Here is an 18,733-nt window from a genome sequence, read left to right on the forward strand (position 1 = left end):
AGTGGAGGAGGAGGTCTGTGAAGCAGACGATGTGAACACAGCTCTATACTTCAACTTCAACACTGAATATGCTTCAAAGTTGAGAGACACCCTGACTTTTACTGAAAACTGTTTAATGTATCATAATGCAAAAACCAATATGCCACCCACAATGGCCAATTATTAATATTTGTTTTATTAAATTAATGTGTATGTATATAAATGCATGATATTTATTGTTGTTTATGTATGTGTTTGTTAGTTTGTTTGTAATACATATTTATGGATGATTGTTTATTTATTTGTGTTTGTTGGTTTGTTTGTAATACATATTTATGTATTAAACAGTTTATGGACAATCATGGTGTTCTGTGTTTATAGTGAAATTGGATTAGTAATGTATAATAATAATAACAACAACAATGTTATTGCTCTCTAGAAAAGGGTTCATAAAGGAACTGATGAGGGTCATTAATGCACCTTTAAGTGAAGGTTCCAATTTGAACCTTTTCTTCTAAGAGTGGTGGCGCTTTCACAAAAAAACTAGGGTCCTAAAGCTGCGGTCCAAGAGTTGCGGTCCTGAAACTGCAGCCTCCGGTTGTGCAGGAATACCCTTCTCCTCTCAGTCACACAACTTACTGAAAGGCTCATTATGCAGCTCATTATGCGGGCCTTTGTCTTCTCAGGTGTTAAATCACACTATCATTCATGATCATTGACGTCTCCTCGCATACTGGCTTTCTAGGCAAAAACTGACTTAAAATTTAAATCAATATATTGTTTTTTTGTTTTTTTTTTTAATGAGTGAACAGGATAATTTTCACATTTTCACATCCAGTTCTCAAAAGTCTTGTGAACAAATATTCTGTACGTGTTTCATGGCCTTATTCGAGTGATTAAAAAATGGTAGTTTTTCACTAACCATGCATAAACATTGTTTTCTCAAAAACACAATCATGTACATACATGCTGCTCATTGTAGCCCAGTTTGTGCTGATTACAGTGTTATCTTTAATCCTTTACATGTTTAAGCAACTGAAAAAAAGCACAAATGTCAGGTTATGTCATTACTTCTCCAGGGGGTGTATTACAAAAAGATCCTAGTCTTCTCACAACTATAGTTTCACCATGCAGTCATGACACAAATCCAGAAAACAAAAATATGCAGTTAATGCAGACAAACACCAGTGGAGGTGTTTAAGACGAAAAGTGAAGGCCTATCAGTGGGAAGTTCATGCATTAAATAAAGAATTATATCCCATAAAACAAGTCAAATGACAAAACGTGATTCTTACTCATCACCACAAAGAATTAGGTTGGTGGGCTTTCCAATGCTGAATCAGTTTCCAGAACTAGTAGTTTCTGTGATGGAAGTGATTTCTTTAGGTGTGGTTGAGGTGCTGATGGTGAAAGTGATGGTGGCGGGAGGATAAGCATTTTTAATCATCAAAGGATCCATCCTTATCATCCATATCAAGTGTGCCAACAAACGTTTTATTAGTCATCCTTTGCAGCTTGGAACCAGTAAATTAGGCTCATTAAATCTTGCCTAAGTTCCAAGTTATTTGTCATCACACTGATAAAGTCACATTGATAATTGCCTGGAGACACCTAATGCGTTTTGTTATTGCACAGTAAGCATTATGTAGATGTGGTAGGGAAGCCTTTGAACATGCATTCTTCTTACTGTATTTACAATCCTAAAAAAAAAAATTCATATAGAGCACAAATGTTTTGTTTTCTCATGATTTTACCAACAAATTAACATTTCTAGTATTATTTACTCACCCTCATGTCTTTCCATGTATTTTACCACATGGGAGCGTTTTCCCCCAAACTACCTTATAGTTAGAATCTATTAACATATTTACTGACAAATAACTCAAGACTTACTGATATATAAAATATAATTAAACTTTATTTGGTGTAATACTTTTGCTCAATGCAAATGTAATAATATTAAGTCTAAAAAGTGTTTTAATGTCATTTTTGATGGGAATTATATCTTTGAGTAATATTATTTACATGCAAAATATTCAAAGTGTTCCTAAAGTGTACTTGCAATTGTTCCACTTAAGCACAATCAAATATACTAAGCATATCTTTAATTGTACTCCAGAACTACTTCCAGTTTAGCAGACTTTAAGTATACCAGTTGAGTATACTAAAAGTGCAAAGACAGGGCATTTTATTGAGTACATAAATATGAAAATGTATTTGTAGTATACTCAGCATGAAAGAAATGCATTTCAGATACATTTCAATATATTTATTTTTCACTAGGGGAATCATGCATGTCTATGCCATTTTCCTTCAACAGCCAATTTGTGAGTAAAAATAAGTGTCACTTTGTTCGTCTGCTTTGTCTCAAAAATCTAAAAAACTATGAAGTTGATTTTTGAATATTTATTTAATTATTTGTTATTTATTTGCACTCTCTCAAAGATAATATTTTGTCATTTGTTTTGTCATTTTTTTATCTGTGTAGCTTTGGAAGTGAAATTCCAGGATATAGAACTTTATCATGAATTTATTAATTTGAATGATAACCATGGTCATCACCATGCAATATTTTACAGTTTTTCTTCATTGCTTAAACACATTTATTGAAACTATGCCTCATACATTTAAAACAGTAAACACAAATCCATAACTTCTCACCCAGTTCCCCTAACATTCTATTTTCAGGTCAAAATGAAGCTCTACACTCAAAACTACCCACTCTTGCTGAAAAACCAAACTTTGCCCTCAGACATCACACACACAAGCCCTCAAACACACACACACACACACACACACACACACACACAGTACAACATAGTCTTACACACTGGTGAGTTAAATTCAAAAACAATAATACAAAAACCGTAACCAAAAACCAGTAATAAGTTGTGTTGCTTGTGGTTCTCCCCCTCAAGGAATTTTTCACATGATGAACATGTGCATACATTTGCACATTTTCTATTCCTTACAGTTTTTACCAACTGCTTACACACAAAAAATTTTCATGTCACACAATTTTTGAAACCTCTCACTCAAAGTGCAAAACTACATGCCAAATCTTCAAAACCATAAGCTATTTCTCAGCCTTGACTCAGTTTTCAATTGAATAAAACACTTTTTTCAAAACACTACACACAATTCTCTACCTAAAACACAAAGATCTATCAGGAAGTGACTTGCTTTCCTTTTCCAAACACAACCAATCAAAATGCTACACTTATTCATCAGGTCACACAGACACACTCCTCACATGTGCAAACACTAATTGCTTAACTGATCACTAACCAATCACTGCTTTACTTTACAGTAGATAGGCCTATAAATAGGTCAAAGGTCAGATTACCTGTTTTGAACAATGGATGCTAACAATGAACAGAGAGCAAGAGGAGTAGGAGGAAGAGGCAGGGGACAACAAGGACAAATACCAGGAGGAGAAAGAGGAAGAAGAGGACGAGGGCAAATAAGAGAAGGAAGGAGAGCCATCTCTGATGAGATTAGGACAACACTTGTTGATCATGTAATCAACCACGGTTTGACCATGAGAGAGGCTGGACTGAGAGTCCAGCCCAACTTGAGTCGATTTACAGTGGCGTCCATAATGTGAACCTTCAGAAATGAGAACAGGTATGCAACTAATGACTATTTTAGCATTATAGTAATGTACTGTAAAATATGTTTGACTGCATAGTATTGCATAAACATTTTGAATCTGAATCTGAATATCATATCCAACTTGTCTTATAGAAGAGCGTGACGTCACGGACAGGGTGACGTAAGCGACCAGGAAGCTATAAAGGCACGAGCCACGCAGCTGGATTCAGCTTCGAGTACCAGCGAGCGCCAGCAGGGGTACCGGGGGTATGGCTTCGAGATGCAGTGTCTCGTTCCCTCGAGGAACTAGGGATACATACGTAACCTAGAGACGTTCCTCTTCAGGAACTTGAGCTGCGTTGTACAATGCTTTGGGGAACGAGTACCAACGCTGCCAGACTACCAAACCCCTGCCTAGTGTGTATCCGAAGAGCACAGCTTAGGACGAGAGGACTGAAGTGCCTGGAGTTACTGGCATGTCTAAGCCATAGAATCTTGCAAAAGTAGGAGGCGTGGCACCCCGCAGCATTGCAGATGTCCAGCATGGACACACCTGCTAGAAAGGCCTTGGAGGCCGCCATACCCCGTGTAGAGTGAGCCTTGGCTCCTGACAGCGGGGGATGACCAGAGGACTCAAAGTGGCGTTGATAGTCTTAACTATCCAACGACTAAAGGTCTGCTTAGAAGCAAGAAACCCCTCTTTGGGGGACCGCAGCATACAAGCAATTGGTCCGTTTTTCTCCACAGGGCAGCTCTGTGGACGTATGCATCCAGCGCTCGAGCTGGACACACACAATTTAGCTTCTCTTGGTCGGGCTCCCGAAAGGGAGGAGGACAGAAGGCCTGCAGCACTACAGGTTGTGGTGTGATAGAGGGCACCTTAGGAACATATCCCGCTCGAGGGTATATGAACACTTTGGTCATGCCAGGTGCAAAATCAAGATAGGTAGGGGCCACTGAGAGGGCCTGTAAATCTCCTACTCTCCTCAGAGAGGTAATGGCCAACAGAAAGGCGGTTTTAGGAGTCAGATGTCTGCGAGATATCTTGAATCGGTTGAATGGAGATTTGCAGAGAGCCTCTAACACCACACTCAAGTCCCAGGGGGGAACACAGGACCGTACTGGAGGTCTCAGCCTCAGCGCACCGTGGAGGAAACGTGTAACTAAGGGGTGTCTTCCCAAAGACTGGCCATCAAGAAGGGCGTGGTAGGCCGCAATGGCCGCCACGTAAACCTTCAACGTGGAGTGGGTCAACCCTGCAGAGAGCCTGGCCTGTAGGAACTCCAGAACTGTACCAACTGGGCAGTTTGCCGGGAGAAGAGCAATGGGGGAAAGGCGTACAGATGAAGCCTCGGCCAGGTCTGAACCATAGCGTCCAGTCCCAGAGGAGCTGGATGAACTAGAGAGAACCAAAGGGGACATTGTGATGTCTCTTGAGTCGCTAAAAGGTCTACTTGAGCCCTGCCAAAAACTCTCCATATCTGCTTCACCACCTCGGGGTGAAGCCTCCATTCCCCGGGCCTTGGCCCCTGCCTCGACAGTATGTCTGTTCCCACGTTTATTTTCCCAGGAATATATACTGCTCTTAATGAGAGGAGTTTGCTCTGGGACCACACAAGGATCTGGTGCGCTAGCTTGTACAAGGGGCGCGAACGAAGACCTCCCTGGTGGTTGATGTAAGAGACCACCGATGTGTTGTCGGTGCGCACCAACACATGGTGACCCATTAGGTCTGGGAGAAAGTGCTTCAGTGCACGATAAACTGCTAGCATTTCTAGACAATTGATATGCCATGTCAGATGGCGACCTCTCCACAGACCACGGGCAGGGTGGCCACTCGTGACTGCACCCCAGCCAGTGAGGGATGCAATCCGTCGCTAGTATTACATGGCAACAAGGAGCTCCCAGCACCGGGCCCTGATTCAAGAACCAAGGTTTCTTCCACATGTCTAAGGCACGGAGGCAGCGCCGCTTGACCTTGATAGTTCGAAGTGGATTGCCCCTCGGGGAAAATCCCTTGGTCTTGAGCCACCACTGTAGGGGTCTCATGTACAGCAGGCCAAGAGGTATCACGTTGGACGCAGCTGCCATCAGACCAAACAATCACTGAAATTGTTTGACAGTGAGTGACTGGCCTTCTTTGACTCTCTCGACTGAGATGAGGATCGACTCGAAACGAGCAGGGGACAATCGTGCCTGCATCGCGGTCGAATCCCATACTACGCCTAGATAGGTGGTTCTCTGAACCAGAGAAAGTACACTCTTCTTGGCGTTCAGTCTCAAACCCAGCTCCCCCATATGTGCGAGAACGACATCTCGATGCCGAGCCGCAACCTGCTCTGTCTGAGCTAAAATCAACCAATAGTTGAGAATGCGGATGCCCTGCATGCGCAGGGGAACCAGAGCCGCGTCTACACATTTTGTGAACGTGCGGGGTGAGAGTGCAAGGCCAAAGGGAAGTACTCGATATTGGTAGGCTTCGCCCCCGAAAGCGAACCTCAGAAACGTCCTGTGTTGTGGAAGGATGGATGTGTGGAAGTATGCATCTTTGAGATATATTGTGACAGACCAGTCCTCGGACCTGATCTGACCTACAACATGCTTGATCGTGAGCATTTTGAACTTCAATCTTATAACTGAACGATTTACAGTTTTTTTCAATTGCTTACACACAAAATTAAAAATTTGGCTCATTGTGTCAAAACTCAACACACAAGATTTCTTGACACAGCACTTGGAGATCAACATCTAACTGCCAATGCAAAATAACATTCTGCAATCAAAACGTAACACTCTAACTTCAAAAGGCCCTCTTCGGATCGATAGGAAACACACATGCACATGCAATATAAACAGTCAAAGTAAACACAACACACAGGTCAACTGTACTCAAGACTCTGCCTACATTTGTAGTCTGTAAACCGTGTTTATTTCCACAACCAAAACTCAGTGTACAGGTGCAGAACTACTATAAGTATTGAACATCTGGTGTAGGTGTTTCTATTGCAGGTCCATGTCAGGGATCTCGTCGTCGATTGGGGTCGGGCCACAGCACCTCGTCCACATCACAGGCAATGTCTTCCCTTGCCAGGCAACGGGGAAAATATCTCCGTGTGTGGCTTATCCACCCATGGATCGACCCCACCTCGATGTCCCCACATGCCTCCTCCATCGCTCGCAGGAGCGGCACGCGTACATGTTGTAGGCGGTCATAGACCTTCCACCGCCATGCCGAAAAGAATTAGGAAGTGGGAATAAGGGGGCAGGTGCAACACCATGAAATGGTCATGGTTGGCAAACCAGTCCCGGACCAGAGCAGCCCGGTGGAAACTGACATTATCCCAGATGACAACAAACATGGGCTGCCCTGGTCTGTCCTGTGTGACCACAGCATGTAGTGCATGGAGAAATGCCAGTAGGTGTGCAGTGTTGTAGGGTCCTAGGGTGGCATGGTGATGGAGGACCCCTTGACCACTAATGGCGGCACACATGGTGATGTTGCCCCCGTGCTGCCCGGGGATGTTCACTATGGCCCTTTGGCCGATGATGTTCCGGCCCCGACGTCTGGTTTTTGCCAGATTGAACCCAGCTTCATCTATGTAGATGTACTCATGTTGCTGGGCTGCCGCATCGAAGGCCAGGACAGTCTAACAGAACATGCATATACCAAAATGTCACTATTGTGTTCCTGAATACAGCGGTACTGCCTCTACAATGTCGCACAATGACTGTGGATTGGGTTGGACACATTCAGATAAAAATCTTGTTCTATTGGCAAAAAAGTCAAATTTATCTTGTTTTCAGGTAAAACAATCTAGATGGTTAGCTTATTTTACATAAAAACAAGATAAATGTGACCTTTTTGCCAATGGAACAAGATTTTTAAGTATTTTTTTTTTGCAGTGGGGGGGCGACTGCAAGGTATATATCCATGTAAACACACAACTGCCATTGTAGTGGTACTGTGGCACTCACCTGCACATAGTCATAGCGAAGGCTCTTGACTGCAACACTGTTCCTCTCAAATGGAACCTTGTAAAGTTGTTTCATGCTGACGTGGTGTTCCCGCAGGACCCGGGCGAGTGTCGTCGTACTGACACTGTGAACATTGTGGAAAATTGCCTGGTCTTCGAGGATGCGCTCACGCAATTGGCGCAGGGTGATGGTGTTGTTTGCCACCACAAGGTTGACAACGGCCAGTTCCTGGGAATGGGTGAACACTCGTTGCCTCCCTCCCACGGCAGGTCGCCTGGCAGTTCTGCAAACAATGCATGATTAGTGTCGATGGTTAGGTTCTGTTCCCCATCCCGTACTGTCATACTGTACGTGGTGAAATACTGTATAACCAGATTCAGGCAGAACACTGATGCACAGCAAATTTGAAAATGCAAATTTAACACTTTCAGAGTTACAGTCAAATTAACACTCCCCCAGGGTTTATATGTAAACCACTGTAAAAGTGTTAAATTACTGTAACACTGGAAAATCTACACTAACACTAGACAATTTGCTGTGTGGGTACTGTGCAGTCCTTTGGCGTTAATTCAGGACATACCTGTTTTCTTGTCGGTATGTCCGAATGATGCTGGCTACCGTGAAGCGGCTGAGGTTGGGCCGGACCCTCTGCCCGGCCTCCCTCATAGTCAGGCCATGGTTGATGACATGGTCCACCACAGTGGCCCTGATGTCGTCAGTGATAGTTGTGCGTCTGCCTGGTTCCCGTTCAGGTTGGTGCCATTCTCCTCTCCCTCTTCCCACGTCTCTTCCTCGTTCTCCTCTCCCTCTTCCCCCATCTCGATCTCCTCTCCCTCTTCCCCCATCTCGATCTCCTCTCCCTCTTCCCCCATCTCGATCTCCTCTCCCTCTTCCCCCATCTCGATCTCCTCTCCCTCTTCCCCCATCTCGATCTCCTCTCCCTCTTCCCCCATCTCGATCTCCTCTCCCTCTTCCCCCATCTCGATCTCCTCTCCCTCTTCCCCCATCTCGTTCTCCTCTCCCTCTTCCCCCATCTCGTTCTCCTCTCCCTCTTCCCCATCTCGATCTCCTCTCCCTCTTCCCCCATCTCGTTCTCCTCTCCCTCTTCCCCATCTCGATCTCCTCTCCCTCTTCCCCCATCTCGATCTCCTCTCCCTCTTCCCCATCTCGTCCTCGTTCTCCTCTCCCTCTTCCCCATCTCATTCTCCTCTCCCTCTTCCCCCATCTCGTTCTCCTCTCCCTCTTCCCCCATCTCGTTCTCCTCTCCCTCTTCCCCCATCTCGATCTCCTCTCCCTCTTCCCCCATCTCTTCCTCGATCTCCTCTCCCTCTTCCCCATCTCTTCCTCGATCTCCTCTCCCTCTTCCCCCATCTCTTCCTCGTCTTCTCCTTCCCCTTGGTCCTTTGGCCTCCATATTCGCAATTGTATCACGACAGGTGCGCATACCTGAGTTCTATTTATAGTGCTACAGCTGTGACTGATTGGTGTTCAATTACCGGTTAAGTGTTTTACTGTGTGTGCGGGGGTGTTGCTATTGTCGCATGTGTTTTATTATTGAATGGATGTGCTGTATGCAAAGTGTTTCCTCATTTTCCAACGTGTGTAACATACAACACTCTGTGTGTAGTGTTTTGCACCGTGTGTTGCACAATTGTTTGCAGTGCAATGCCTACAATGTGTTTATTCATTTGGTGCCTGTGTGTAGGACATGCATGCAAACGGTACGGTTTTGACGCTTTGATCTGGGCATTCACTTTTTGTGTTTTAGCAATTGGGAAAAACTGTAAGACCCTCAAGTCTATAATCGGACACAACCCCCCATCCTTCTTTTGAACTGTGAAATAGCGGCTGTAGAACCCGGACTCCTTGTCTTGAGGAGGGACCACCTCGATGGCCTCCTTCTCTAATAGGGTTTTCACTTCCTGTTCCATAACCAGACCTTGCCTGGGGCCGACTATCGCCGGAATGACCTTGTTGAATATCGGTGGTGCAGAGCCGAACTGAATATGGTAGCTTTTTCTACTGTGTGCAGGACCCATTGAGATACATTTGGCAATAGTTTCCACGCTGCTAAATAATCTACTAAGGGAATCAGCCCAGCAGCCCCTCCAGTATATATAATTTCTCAGAGTGAGATAAATGTCATTATATTCCTCAGAATTTAATGCAAACAAACAATCAGATGAGTAAACACGGTCTGCCTTGTTGGTATAATTCATATCTAACTTCTCATAGTCAGATAGATACTGAATTTAATTCCTCAGAATTAATGCAGTAAACCAATCAGACGAGTAAAGACGGTCTGGTTTTGGTAAGATTTACATCGAAACTGAAAATGATGTAATACACGCGTTGCCTCGGCAACACACGAGCCGCTTAGTCACACAAACAATATTAATCTCCTCGGAGATAAGTAGCTGCAGCTGCGAGTTCACAGAGGGGGAAGGAACCGCTGCGTGTGCTTCTGAACCTCGAGAATGAACTCTAAATCTAGGGAATACGGGTGTAGATAGGCAGAGCCGTCTTCGCCCGGTCCTTAGATATGCGAGAAGCACAGTCAGCCCCCTTATTTTTTTCCCGAGAGCTGACTGTGTGCGCTCCTCATTAATGCTGCTCGTTATACAGTTAGGCATAATATGCTTGTGAAACTGATGCTTATGTAACTGTCTGTGCAACTGATGTTTATGCAGCTTATGTTTGTGCAACTGCGAGCTCATCGACGCCCTCCATTTAAATCTCCTCAGAGAAAAAAAGGCGGTGCGTCATGGCCGTCACTTGGGGGGGAAGGACCGCAGCACTCGGGCTTCCGCACCCGGAGATCGGGCAGATCTGGCAGGTGAGGTACGAGATAGGGACGCGCCCGTCTCCATACCCTCACGCAGATCTTATCTGCGAACCCAGCGAGTGCAGGCGCCGCTCCGCCTCGGCGAAAGCGGGACCGACACCGCGAGGAACGCTAGCGAAGACTCCCCCTCTCGAGAGTCCTCCGGGATCGAAGCGTCCACACAGGCTTGTACCAGTGCAGGCGGTCGGCTCCCTCAAGAGCCGAAACAGCGTGCCTTGATCCCAGGCAGACCGTGCACAGACCGTGTATTCCCACTCGTGATGAACACACAATCTGAAACGAGATCTGGATTCGCCTTTCAGATGTCTCGTCTTTGCTTTGCTCTTTGACTATTGCTTACTCTTTCAGGAGCTAATAGTGACAAACAACAATAAATAAGACTGACAAGACAGAATGACATGCACACACAGCCAGCTGTGCGGCTCGTGCCTTTATAGCTTCCTGGTCGCTTACGTCACCCCGCCCGTGACGTCACGCTCTTCTATAAGACAGATTGGATATGATATTCAGAGTCGCTCACGCTAAACGCGTTCCCCAAAGCGTTGTACGATGCAGCTCGAGTTCCTGAAGAGGAACATAAGCTATTTCTCAGATTTGACTCAGTTTTCAATTGCATAAAACACTTTTTTTCAAAACACTACACACTATCTATCTAAAACACAAATATCTATCAGGAAGTGACTTGCTTTCCTTTTCCAAACACAACCAATCAAAATTCTACACTTATTCACCAGGTCACACAAACACACTCCTCACATGTGCAAACACTAATTGCTTAACTGATCACTAACCAATCACTGCTTTACTTTACAGTAGTATAGATAGGCCTATAAATAGTTCAAAGGTCAGATTACCTGTTTTGAATAATGGATGCTAACAATGAACAGAGCAAGAGGAGGAGGAGGAAGAGGCAGGGGACAACGAGGACAAATACCAAGAGGAGGAGGAGGAAGGGGAAGGGGGAGATGAAGAGGAAGAAGAGGACAAGGGCAAATAAGGAAGGAGAGCCATCTCTGATGAGATTAGGGCAACACTTGTTGATCATGTAATCAACCACGGTTTGACCATGAGAGAGGCTGGACTGAGAGTCCATTTTACAGTGGCGTCCATAATTCGAACCTTCAGAAATTAGAATTCTTCTCAGCCTGGTGCTGGAAAGTGTATGATCGCCAACCCTTTGCCCGCATGCCACTTCTCCAGGCAATGGAGGACGCATGTGGGGAAATAGAGGTGGCCTCTGTCCAAGGTTGGATACGCCATGCTAGGAGATACTTCCCTTGATGTTTGGCAAGAGAAAACGTATCTTGTGATGTGGACGAAGTATTGTGGCCAGACCCAGCGCGGAGAAGAGATGAAGCTTAGCACTGGGGACTGCACCCCCCCCCCTCCCCCCTGCCAATTCCTGGACCGGGAACCCACACACAATTTACTGTATTCTACTGTAAAGAATATACTTTTGGTTTACATATTTATAGTTTTGTTGTATGCTAATGTATACAACAGTAATGTTTGGCTTAATAAATATTTTCTGTTTCTACATTGGATTGGCGTTTCCGGTGTACTTGTTACCCCTCTCAGCAGATTACTTTCACTGTAGAACATTGTATTGAAATGTAGATATAAGCCTATGAAAGACCAAGGAGCTTTAGATTTAGAATAGCAGTGTTTACATTGTATGGCACTTTGAATGCAGTGTTGCATTTTGAAGGAGATGTGAGGCATTTTGCAATTTGTGTGTGCAGTTTTGAGAATTGTGCATAGAGTTTTGAAAAAATGAGACTTATTTTTGAAAACATGTGTTAGCAATTGGTAAAAACTGTAATGTACTGTACAGTACAATACACCAAACAGCAACAACAAAAAAATATCCTGCCCCAGCATCACATCTTTGATCTGGGACAGACCAGAGAACCTGTTCAACATCACAGGCTATACTGGCCCTAGCCAGGCAGCAGAGGTAAAATCCTCTTGCATGACTGATCCACCCCTGTCACACACCAACTGTAATGTCTAGTCAGGCTTCTTCCATTCCATTTTCTCTGTGTCCTACAAAAATAGCAGTATTGATTACTGTAACTTTAACACATCCTTTTTACAAAATTGAAGCAGACAAAAACTATCTGTATGTAAGGCAATTTGATGCATGTGTTGTAACAGAATACTGCTTTCAAATGTAACAGTAAATTACACTGAGGTACACCTACCTGTTTTCCTCCCTGAAGGTTCTTATGATCGAGGCAACTGTGAAACAACTTAAGTTTGGTTGAACTCATTACCCAGCCTCCCTCATAGTCATACCATGAAAAACTAGTGGCACGAATTTAATCTGAGACTCCTTGTCTCCTTGCTCCTCATCCACATCCTTGTCCTCTCTGGTGTCCTCAACTTTTTCAATCACGTCTCTCTGGATCCATTGGTCCAAAACTGAGTGAACTGTCTGGGGCTCTTTTATCCATCTATTGAAGGTTCTGATTGGTGTGTGATAAATTTTTCCACGTGGGTAACTGTTTGCTAATTGAGCTCAAGCTATGCTGACTCATGGCCAAGAGATCATTTTGTCAAGGTAACGACATGTCGTGGCCTCGAGATGCTATTTTGAGGGAACAACTAATTTTTCGAAGCAGATGGCGTCGGCGACTGAGGCAGAGGCGGGGGGGATCTGGAAGGCAGTGAAGCAGGAGTGACTGAGGTGGAGCCGGAGGGAAGGAGAAGACTGACAGAGCCTGAGGGACAAGGTGGAGCCAGAGGAGTGGAGTCCCAAGGCGGCAGATGGTTGACGACTGACCAAGGCAGAGCCGAAGGGGCGATGGAGCCCAGTGGAGCTCGTGGACTGACGGGCCATGGTGGAGATGAGGGAGCTAGGATCCACGTTGGAGCAGCTGGGTCGAAAGGGCCAAGGCGGATCCAGGGACTCAGAGGCTGGAGGAGGAGATGACAAGGGAGCCACCAGCCATGATACTGACGGAGACTGGCAGACCTGCTGTGATTCCACATCACATATATTGGGCTGTGGGTGAGCATAGGGACTGACAGGCAGCAGTAGCAAAGGGGCAGAAGATAGCAGGGCTGAGGCAGCATTGGTGGTATGAGGCCTCAGAAGGAGGGTGGGTGGGAATTTGTGAGGGTTTGGGTTTTCAGGGATGCTGTGTGCTGCCCATACACACCAGATTGCCACTCCCAACACCGGGAGCACGGCAGAAGGGAGAAAGACCTCCATGGTCGCAATAGGATTAGTAGAGTGTTCATAGGATGGTGGGAGAAGATCGGGCATATCAACATAAATCCAAGTTGTATATAGGTTCCACTGAGTCTAGCAGCAGCTCAACCTCAGCAGTGGGCAGGACTTTCTTCCAAACCCTCATATTCCCTTGATTCATCCATCTGCGCACGCTCATTTGCCAGCTCTCGCACCTGGTCAGACTTAAGCTCTGAGGCAGTCCTCAGCTTTTTTGTCCTCTTTGGCAATTGCTCGTCGGTCGCGGTGGGCTTTGGCTTAGACTCCACACAGCAGGGTGATTGTTTGCTGGGCTCTGGGTCTGGAGTGGGACTGGTGAGATTTTCCTCTGCGGGGTCGATGGTTGATGGTGAATTGTTTGCTCACCAGCATCCACTCCACAAAGGCGGCAAATGAGTCAAAAGGTCCATTTCAGGACAGCCACGCTCTGCACTCCTCGTTGAGGCTCACAAGGAAGAACGTGCAGAGGCAGCACCCAGTTGTCTGGGTTGCTGGAGTGATTGGCGTTCTCAGTGAAGGTCACAGAGTGGACTTCAAGAGGCATCTCCTTCTGCTCCAGCAGTAGGAAAAGGACATCAGGTTGATGACCATGTTGAGAGGGGAAGGAGATCCTTTAAATGATCTATAAGTGCAAAAATAAAAACTGGGGAAAAAAACAGAAATAATAAGGAGAGGAGGGGTGTCGCTACTTAAACAGTTTGGTGCACGAGGGAATGAATCAAGACAAAGATGATAATACAAATCTTGATCCACAAAGAGGATAATCCACAGACCGAAGGCAGCACAACACGTACACATAGACATTCATAATAACCAACAAACTAGAACACAAGAGACAGGATCTAATATAGGGCAGATATCAAGGGGAAGACAGGTGAGCAAAATGAGGTGCTTAACTAATAATGAGAACAGGAACAACCAAATATGGACACAGAGGGAGAAACGACAATCAACAGTCTGCTATGGTCACACAGGTTTATTTATGCATTAAACTTGTGGCTACAAGAAAAATATGTTGTTCCCTTAACATAAGAATTCGTGGCCACGAGAAATGCATGTCTGTTCCCTCAACATAGCATCTCGAGGCCATGACATTAGGATGTCACCTCAACAAAATGATCTCATGGCCATCACATAATATCACGTTCCCACGAGTTGATATGACATTCCCACAAATTAATATCTCGTGGACATGACATATTATCACGTTCCCACGAGTTATTATGTTGTGGCCACAACAAAACTAAGTGAACCATCCATGTCAGCTCCTGGGCACCGTTCAGTCCATAGTTTACTGGAGATAGCTTATCTTAGACCTTCCTAATAAATCCTCCCTTATTAGGATGGAATAGATAACACCCAACTCCTATAAAAAACCCAGGAGTTTGGATGTTCATCCTCTCATTTTTCTTGACAAACCCCAGGTTAATAACCATCAGGTAATTTCTATATTAAGAATTCAGCTTAAAATATTTATCTCTTCTTCAGTTCTTTAGGAAACAAATTTTTTTTTTATAGAAAATTGTCAGAAAATGGGTAGACTTACACTTATAGCAGGTAAGAAATAATAAAGTGCAATCCAAAATATGCTAGTGAATTATTTTATGTTTGTCATTTACATGATGTCATTGCATATTCTAGGATGGGGCTTGGTGCTCTGCCATGTTGGTGAGTCACTGAGTATTTATCAGATCACATATTTTAAATAAAATATCTATATATGATTGAAATTTTGAAATGAGACATATCAGTTTAAGGGGGTGCATTTTAGTTTGAAAATGTCTTGTCTAAGAGCTTTTTTGTGTATCCATATCCAGCATTCTCTATGGAAATGGGCTGCTACTTCACCAACTGGTCCCAGTACAGACCTGGAATTGGAAAATATACTCCTGCAAATGTTGATCCTTTCCTTTGTACACACCTAATCTATGCTTTTTCAATCATCAACCAAAAGAATGAACTTGTCACCTACGAGTGGAACGACGATGTTTTCTACTCGGCATTCAATAACCTCAAGAACATGTGTGTATTAGAACAAAAAACTATGTAAACATATGTTAAAATACCAAGTAAATAGCAAGTAAGAAGTACCAATGTATTTAGACATGATAAAATAAAATCTAAATATATATTGTCTATATTATTAAAATATCTTAAATTAACTATATTAACCACACAGAAATCCCACTCTTAAGACTCTTCTGGCTGTTGGTGGATGGAACTTTGGTTCAACACAGTAAGTTTTCTTACGATTATTTTTTTTTCCATTATCACATTAGATTGATGAGCAATTAAAACGCCGAAACATCTAGATATCAAGATTTTTCAAAAATTCATCTTAGGTTCTCCATCATGGTGTCCACTGCTGCAAACCGTCAAACATTCATCAAGTCCACCATCAAGTTCTTGAGAACTCATGGATTTGATGGTCTGGACCTGGACTGGGAATACCCTGGAGCAAGAGGAAGTCCACCTGAAGACAAACAAAGATTCACACAGCTGTGCAAAGTGGGTCTGATTGTAATGAAATGTCTCTTAGGCAGATATTGTGGAGAACGTTTGCTCCTTTCATTTTTTTTTATTTATCCATGTTTCTCTTTGAAGGAACTTGTTGCGGCCTATGCAGCTGAAGCCAAGACTACTGGCAGACCTCAACTGATGCTGACCGCTGCTGTATCTGCTGGCAAAGGGACGATTGATGAAGGATACGAGATTGCTAAGATTGCCAAGTAATCCATTGATCCATTTTCCCAACCTTTTGGTCTAGGGTCATAGGATACTGAATCAGAGTAGATAGACCCCTCTTGATTTGTATAACCATTTTTTTTTCTCCAGATACCTGGACTTCATTAATGTGATGACTTATGACTTCCATGGAACTTGGGAAAGATTCACAGGACACAACAGTCCCCTGTACCAAGGCTCAAAGGATGAGGGAGACCTGGTCTACTTTAATACTGTGAGAATTGATATACAGTAACATAATTTATCATGCTGTATTCAAACCTCCCAAAGGAATCATTTTTAAAATGACTAATCTCTTGCTCATTCAGGACTTTGCTATGCGCTATTGGAGGGACAACGGCACCCCTGTGGAGAAACTCAGAATGGGTTTTGCAACATACGGTCGCACTTTCCGTCTGACATCTTCAGATACTGCCGTTGGAGCCCCAGCTAGTGGACCTGCTTCAGCTGGAAGCTACACTCGCGAGGCTGGATTCTGGTCTTACTATGAGGTGGGAGCTTTAGAAAAGTCATTTTGTCCAAAATAATGGAACATATTCTTTAAAAGTATCTTTTGAATATTCCCAATATCTAATACTTTCAAACAATATACCAATATCTGTATAGGTTTGTGGATTCCTAGAGGGAACAACACTCCAGTGGATTGAGGATCAGAAGGTGCCCTATGCCACTAAGAATGGTGAATGGGTTGGATTTGACACCAGGGAGAGCTTTGAAACTAAGGTACTTTTGAGACTTTACTGGAGTTGGGTTTCATTGTCTACATTTGTCAGAAACTGACTAGCAACTCTTCTTTCAATTTATAGGTCCGTTATCTGAAAGACAAGAACTTTGGTGGAGCCTTCGTCTGGGCGCTTGATCTGGATGACTTTGCTGGACAGTTCTGTAATCAGGGGAACCATCCTCTCATGGGCCATCTGCGCAATCTTCTGGATATCGGTACACATTTTCACAAGCTTTCCTTGCACCACTGGTTGTATTTGAATTAAAAAATAAATAAAACTAATGCTTATTAAAATGCTTTTTCCAGAAGTACCTCCGAGGCCTTCTACTACCACCCTCAAACCTGGCCAAACCACAACACCCACCACAACTACCACCACCACCACCACCACTCATGCTCCAGGACCAGGATTCTGTAATGGAAAACCAGATGGACTCTATCCTCACCCTGAAGACCCCAACAAATATTATAACTGTGCAGGAGGCAGTACCTTCTTGGAGCATTGTGCCATAGGCACCGTGTTTGATGACACATGTAAGTGCTGTGTTTGGCCCTAAGGGATCACCTTCAAAAAACATCTGCAAATAGTGAAAGCGCACAAATGACACCGAACATACATTTTTTCATGTTTATAAACTGAAAATATTATGTCTAAATCTCCATTCCATCTGCGTGCAGTTTGTTAGTGTAAGTTACTATTTTTAAATGACTCACTGTTTCTTTGTCATTTTTTTGAAGAAATGAATAAACTTACTTGTCATCAAGGGAGATTTCTGTGTTTTTTTTTTGTTTTGTTTTTATGCAAATACACCACTTCACCATCATATCTCAAAATCTCATTCAAGAAACAGCTAAACAGCAAATAAAAAATACATAAATGTGACCTTGGACCACAAAATCAGTCTTAAGTGTCATTTTTTCTGAATTAATAAGCTCTCCATTGATGTATGGTTTATTAGCATTGGACAATATTTGGCCGAAATACAACTATTTAAAAATCTGGAATCTGAGGGAGCAAAAAAATCTAAATATTGAGAAAATTGCCTTTGAAGTTCTTAGCAATGCATATTACTAATCATACATTAAGTTTTGATATATTTATTGTAGGAACATGATCTTTACTTAATATCCTAATGATTTTGGGCATAAAAGAAAAATCTATAATTTAATCTATAATTAAATTGTGAGGTGGGGCCTCCATGGATTGGATTTGCTTGTTCAGCACATCTCACAGACGCTGAATTGGATTGAGATCTGGGGAATTTGGAGGCCAAGTCAACATTTTAAACTCATTGTTGTGCCCCTCAAACCATTCCTGAACCATTTTGGCTTTGTGGCAGGGCGCATTATCCTGCTAAATGAGGCGACAGACACCAGGGAATATTGTTTACATGAAAGGGTGTACACGGTCTGCAACAATGCTTAAATAGGTGGTACGTGTCAAAGTAACATCCACATGGATGGCAGGACCCAAGGTTTCCAAGCAGAAAATTGCTCAACGTATCACACTGCCTTCCCATATTGCATCCTGGTGCCATGTATTCCCCAGGTAAGCAATGCACATGCACCCGGCCATGAACAGGATGTAAAAGAAAGCGTGATTCATCAGACCAGGCCACCTTCTTTCATTGCTCTG

At 43.7% G+C, this 18,733-nt stretch overlaps 1 protein-coding gene across 1 annotated transcript; it reads left to right on the plus strand.

Annotated features, from left to right (window-relative positions):
* The first annotated feature begins 15,450 nt into the window (after positions 1-15,450).
* On the plus strand, positions 15,451-17,669 carry LOC132126285 (acidic mammalian chitinase-like). The gene is made up of 9 exons (XM_059537455.1): positions 15,451-15,650; positions 15,808-15,864; positions 15,971-16,136; positions 16,233-16,357; positions 16,464-16,587; positions 16,682-16,864; positions 16,980-17,096; positions 17,180-17,312; positions 17,404-17,669. Exons 1-9 carry the CDS (start codon positions 15,454-15,456, stop codon positions 17,652-17,654), a joined length of 1,353 nt encoding a protein of 450 aa, XP_059393438.1. The 5' UTR covers positions 15,451-15,453; the 3' UTR covers positions 17,655-17,669.
* The last annotated feature ends 1,064 nt before the right edge of the window (positions 17,670-18,733 follow it).

The sequence above is a fragment of the Carassius carassius genome, chromosome 44 (assembly GCF_963082965.1).
Source record: "Carassius carassius chromosome 44, fCarCar2.1, whole genome shotgun sequence".
In the NCBI taxonomy this organism is placed as follows: Eukaryota; Metazoa; Chordata; class Actinopteri; order Cypriniformes; family Cyprinidae; genus Carassius; species Carassius carassius.